We start from the raw sequence: 6,000 nt of genomic DNA, 5'->3' as shown, positions 1-6,000 counted from the left end.
AACTCCCTACCTACACTCACCTTTACTGGCTCCAACCCCGCCTCTTCGACCTGTTTGTTTCCTCTCCACCTATCCTCTCCTCTATCCCTCCTATCCGCCTCCCACTCTCTCCCTATTTATTTCAAAACCCCCTTCCCCTCCCCCTTTTCTGATGAAGGGTCTAGGCCCGAAACGTCAGCCTCTCTGCTCCTATGATGCTGCTTGGCCTGCTGTGTTCATCCAGCCCTGCACCTTGTTGTCTCTTTATGTCTCTGGATTCTGTTTTAACTTTCCCTGCTTCTCAGTTCAGCTTTATCTACTACGTGTCCATTTTATGGTCCGTTGCTGCACTTGCCACATTGCTAAAATGTAACCTTTTTTGAGCACATTTTATAACCTACAGTGTTCATTTTAGTTAATCAGTGGAGAGATGTGTGTGTGAGCAAAGAATCTATCCTTTAGAAGGCTGGTGAATAAGTTACCTGAATAAGACTTCAGTTTAAATAACACCAGAAATCATGGGAAATTATATGACTCGAAGTGTTTCACAGCCAATTAAGTACTTTTGAAATAGAGTCACTGATATAATGTTACACAGATCGCAGTTAATTAGTGCAAAACAAAGTTCCACAAACAACAGAGGTACATAAACTTGTAATTTGATTTTGGTGGTGTTTGAGAGATAAATCTTGTCCATGATGCCTGTAGAATTACCTCTTTTTCACATTTTGCCAAGATCTTTTATGTTCACTGCGAAGGCAGAAAGGGCCTTGGTTTAATTTACCACAAAGGACAGCAACTTCAACAAGTCAGAACTCCCTCATTTGTACGTAGATTTCAGAGTCTGGGTGAAGTCTCTGGATTGGACCCACAAATTTTCTCATTTAAAGGGGAGAATGCACATAAAAAGCAGAAAGCTCAATGGAGAGTGAAGGAGGGCATGTGAGGAACAGCCGCACGCATACCTAAAAATGAGGTGTCAACTTGGTAAAGCTGGGGTCACTGGACCCGAAACGTTAATTCTGTTTTCTCCTTCACAGATGCTGCCAGACCTGCTGAGCTTTTCCAGCAACTTTGTTTTTGAATCAGGAATACATGCATGCTGAATAATAAGCAGCAAGTGATAGGCAGAGCTAAGCGATCCCACAACTAATGGCTCAGATCTAAGCTCTGAAATCCTGTTAGATCCATTTGTGAATGGTGGTGGACAATTAAGCAACTCACTGGAAGACGAGACTCCACAAATAGATCTAACCTCAATGATGGTAAAGCCCAGCACATCAGTGCATAAGATAAGGCTGAAGCATTTGCAGCAATCTTCAGCCAGAAGTCCCAAGTGGATGATCCACCTTGGCCTCCTCCAGTGGTCCTCAGCATTATAGATACCAATCTTCAGCCAGTTTGATTCATCCCACATGATATCAAGAAATGGTTGGAGTTACTGGATACTGCCAAGGCTATGAGCCCTGACAACATTCTGGCAATAGTACTGAAGACTTGTGCTCCAGAACCTGCCGCTCCCTAGCCAAGCTCTTCCGGTAAAGTTACGACATTGACATCTACCCGAAAATGTGGAAAATTTCCAAACTATGTCCTGTACACAAAAAGCAGGACAAATCCAACCGGCCATTTACTGCTTCATTAATCTACTCTTGATCATTGGCAAAATAATGGAGGGTGATATCACTGTGCTATCAAGCAGCACCTGCTCAGCAATAACCTGCTCACTGATGCACAGTTTGGGTCTCACCAGAATCACTCAGCTCATGACCTCACTATGGTCTTGGTTCAAACATGGAGAAAGAACTGAATTCCAGTGGCGAGGTGACAGTGGCAGCCATCAAGGCCTCATTTGACTGAGTGTGGCATCAAGGAATCCTAGCTAAACTGGAATCAGTGGGTATCAGGAAACAAATTCTCTACTTGTTGTCATATCCAGTGCATAGGCAGATGGTTGTAGTTGTTGGAGGTCAGTCATCTCAGCTGCAGGGTATCTCCTCAGGGTAGTATCCTAGGCCCAACCATCTTCAGTTACTTCATCAATGACCTTCCTTCATTCATAAGGTCAGAAGTGAGATGTTCACCAATGATTGTACAATGTTCAGCACCATTTGCGAATCCTCAGATAGTGAAGCAATCCATGTTCAAATGCAATAATATCTGGACAGTATCAGGCTTGGGCTGATAAGTGGCAAGTAGCGTTTGTATCACACAAATACCAGGCAATGACCATCTCCAATAAGAAATAATCTAAACACTGCCCCTTGACATTCAATAGTGTTGCTGTCACTGAATCCCCACGATCAACATCCTTGGGGTTACCATTGACCAGAAATTCAATGAACTCGCCACATAAACACAGTTGCTACAAGAGCAGGACAGACGCTAGGAATACTGCGTCAAGTAACTCACTGCTTGACTCTCCAAAGGCTGTCTATCATCTAAAGGCACAAATCAGGAGTGTAGTTGAATAATTTCCACTTCCCTGGATGGGTGCAATTCCAAAAATACTCACAAAGCTGATACCATCAAGGACAAAGCAGCACGCTTGATTGGCACTACACCCACAAGCACCCACTCCCTCCAGCACCGATGCAAAGTTTGTAGACGCTATCTACAAGATGCATTGCAGAAATTCACAAAAGATCTTCCAAACACATGACCATTTCCATCTAGAAGGACAGGGGCCGCAGATACTTAGGAATCATGACCACTTGCAAGTTACCCTCCAAAATACTCACCATCCTGATTGGAAATATATCTCTGTTCCTTCACTGTAACTGAGCCACAATCCTCCCTAATGCCGTTGTGGTCAACTCGCAGCACATGGTGTACAGGAAGAGCTCCACAGAAATTAATTTGGAACATATCACGTTTTCTGTGATTTTTTCCTGTTATTTTCTAGAAATCTGCAGTGCTGTTGAGTCAATTTATTTGGAAATAACACAACTGTATTGATTCTTCCAACCATCACAAAATTCCAATTTCTTAATTTTCATTCTTCAGCACTCTTCAGTTTTACTTTCACTTCTCCCTTCTCTCTTCTTTGCGTCCCCTCCACCTTGTCTTCCACACTGGTTTTTGCACTCCATGTTAAATTCTGTTTCTCTTCTATGCTTATGTTTGGTAGTCTTGTCATAATTATAAAAATTGTAGGTGCTGGAATTTGGATTAAAACTGCAAGAGTATTTTCTCAGTTATGTTGCATATTGTTGTCTTCTAATTAACTGCTGTGTGAACTTAACAAGAATAAACATGCTTAGAGTTATCTTAAGATACAATATGTTTTTTTAAATGCAGCCAATAGCTTTTAAGTGTTTTTGTTCAATGTTGCAAATGATTGCCCATAAATATAATTTTTATTATAAATTGATGCATTTTTGCTCAACCTTTCAGTGAAACAATATGAATTCTCTATTTGTGGTGTAATATGCTTTTGAACTTTCGATTTTGCATTTTTTTATTAACGCTATTATATATATGGCAATCACTAATCTGATATCACTATTTTATTTTTCCATAATATTCTGTATTCTAAATATTTTTTCCATATTCATCATATTGTGCAATTAGGTATCGATCCTGTGTAACGTGCTTTATTATTGCTTCTTCTGTTCATTATCATACAGGTATTTATGGACTGGATGAGTCTGATTTGGATAAGGTTTTTCGATTACCCACGACAACCTTCATTGGAGGAAGTGAACCTGCAATTTCGTTGCGTGAAATCCTAAAACGTTTAGAGGTCAGTACTTGATTATCAATGCAATGTACTCTAAACCAGAATTAATTTCTCTTTACTAGGGCAAAAAAAATCAAGTTGACAAGTTTAGTGTGGGCCACTCTGCTCTGTCGTCTGGTGGTCACCTGCAAAAGTGGCCACGTATCACCTTTATAATGCAACCTGAATATACTTGAGTAGTGACCTTTCAGTTGACCAAGTGACTTTATTGTTCTTGCCTTCCTTGTGCTTTTCTGTGACTGGCAATGTCCAACACACAAACCAGTGAACTTTTACCATTTCCAGGTAGTTTTAGTGTTGAAATAACCAAATAACTTTAAAACTAAAAAGGCTGTGCTGGGTTAATCATGGCCAATTCAATTGTAACCTCAAATCCACATGTGATAGCCTTTAAACACTTTGCTTAACAAGAATCTATCTAGCTCTGCCTCAGAAACGAACACAGACTCTGCTTCTGCCACCTTTTCTGGAAGAAAGTTCCAAAGACTAATGCTATTGAATGTCACGTGATTAGATTCTCTCCCGTTGGAAATGGTCACTGCCTGGCACTTGTGTGGCACCTATGTTACCTGCCACTTTTCAGCCCAACACTATTACAATATCTTCATTAAATATTCTAGCTTTGCCATGTGCACTCCAAAGCTAATAAGTCCCTATTCTAACAATTATTAACTGCTTACTATTTACACTAATATGGCTGATTTTTCAGTTTAACTCGCATTCTTTTCAAGCAAAAACCTATCAATGTTTATTTACAACAACAACTAATTTAGGTGAAAATGTTTGTGATATGTGGTTTAATTTTCTTGTTTGAATCAGAACACTTACTGCAGACACATTGGTTTGGAATTCATGTTTATAAATGATGTGGAACAATGCCAATGGATCAGACAGAAGTTTGAAACTCCAGATATCTTAAAATTTACTAACCAGGAGAAAAAGAGGCTGTTGGCTCGGTTGGTCCGTTCAACAAGGTACAAAATATTTTAGTATTTCAAGAACATAATCAGCTTGCTGACTTCACTGTGTAACTTAGGTGGCATGGAGGCTCAGTGGTTAGCACTACTGCCACTCAGCACCAGGGGCCTGGGTCTAATTCTACCCTCGGGCAATTGTCTGTGTGGAGTTTGCATGTTCTCCTTGTTTCTGTGTTCAGGATGGTCAGAGTAAGGGTCCTCTCCTCATAAGGTACGAAAAGCCGAATGACGGGCAGCACATCACACGTCTTGACCTTTTCTGCCCTATTGTGGGCTGTTTTTCTCCTGGAATGAGAGAGAAGCAGGTATTCCAGAAGACAAATGTGGGTGGCACAGCTGTTACTGTTGGTATAGGTGGACAGATTTCCTGGGTGGGTAGCACAGAGGGCAGGCAGGGTTAATGGTCTTGCAGGCTATGTGTGGGTGAGCGTGAGTGGGGAAAGATTCTGCAGGTAATAATGAGCATGATAGACTATAAGCTTTAGTGAGAGGTAGGTCCAGGAACAGAGGTAGAGTGAGTATGAGGTGACATGTGTCAGAGTGCCGAAGGGCACTGAACTTCTTCCTCTTGTGCTGCGATTCCTCCAGATAGCTGACAATGCTCTAACCTGGATGGCAACCTTGTACCAGGCTGGCATGGTTTAGATATGGCCTCCACTGCTGCTCCTGGGGAAGAGGAAACCCTGCCTGTGCACCACTCCCTGCAGCAGGACCTCCAATAGTATGCCCACAAAGTTGGGTGCTGACTTACCCATCTAACAAATCCAGGGCAAAAGTGAGGAATCATACAGGAGAGCTCCTGATTTGGCTACACAACAGCCTTGTAAAGGTGATTTCTGTGCCATGGACGCTGGCTAATACTGAGATCTCTGGTGACTGACAAGTTACTCCAGGACTGTCGTGTGGTTAGCTGGGCTGGAAGTTGGACATGATACTCGCCATGAGAATGAAATGCCAAGTAATGCAGGAGTTTGGAAAAGTACAGCGAGAAGACTCAGTTCACCAAACTTGACATGACTTGCACTTAGATCAAAAACTATAAGACTGAGCTTCAAGTTTCTCATTTTGTCAATGGGCAATATTCTGATAGGCAGTTTGGTAGTTCAGGATGTAAATTATTATTTCCTTGGACTCTATTTTGATAATTAATTCTAATTTTCTGATGTTGGTGGCATTGAAGTATAACAGCAAAATATTCACATCAAAAACAGTTGAAGCAATCATTTTTAATTATGCATAAAGTTATTTATATGATGTAGTATTTAGGATAGGTAAGTGGGGGAGAACATTTTTTGTGACACT

The 6,000-nt window shown here is 41.2% G+C and overlaps 1 protein-coding gene across 2 annotated transcripts in view; it reads left to right on the top strand.

Annotated features, from left to right (window-relative positions):
• ogdhl (oxoglutarate dehydrogenase L) overlaps positions 1 to 6,000 on the top strand; it is a 122,867-nt gene that overhangs the window by 46,710 nt on the left and 70,157 nt on the right. For both annotated transcript variants that reach the window (XM_020533566.2, XM_048616279.1), the window contains exons 5-6: positions 3,609 to 3,724; positions 4,541 to 4,695. In XM_020533566.2, coding sequence (XP_020389155.1) covers positions 3,609 to 3,724; positions 4,541 to 4,695 — 271 coding nt within the window. The remainder of the gene's footprint in view (positions 1 to 3,608; positions 3,725 to 4,540; positions 4,696 to 6,000) is intronic.

The sequence above is a fragment of the Rhincodon typus genome, chromosome 34 (genome assembly GCF_021869965.1).
Source record: "Rhincodon typus isolate 14 chromosome 34, sRhiTyp1.1, whole genome shotgun sequence".
Lineage (NCBI taxonomy): Eukaryota > Metazoa > Chordata > Chondrichthyes > Orectolobiformes > Rhincodontidae > Rhincodon > Rhincodon typus.
Note: the sequence above shows the minus strand (reverse complement) of the source record. Positions and strands in the feature narration are given on the sequence as shown.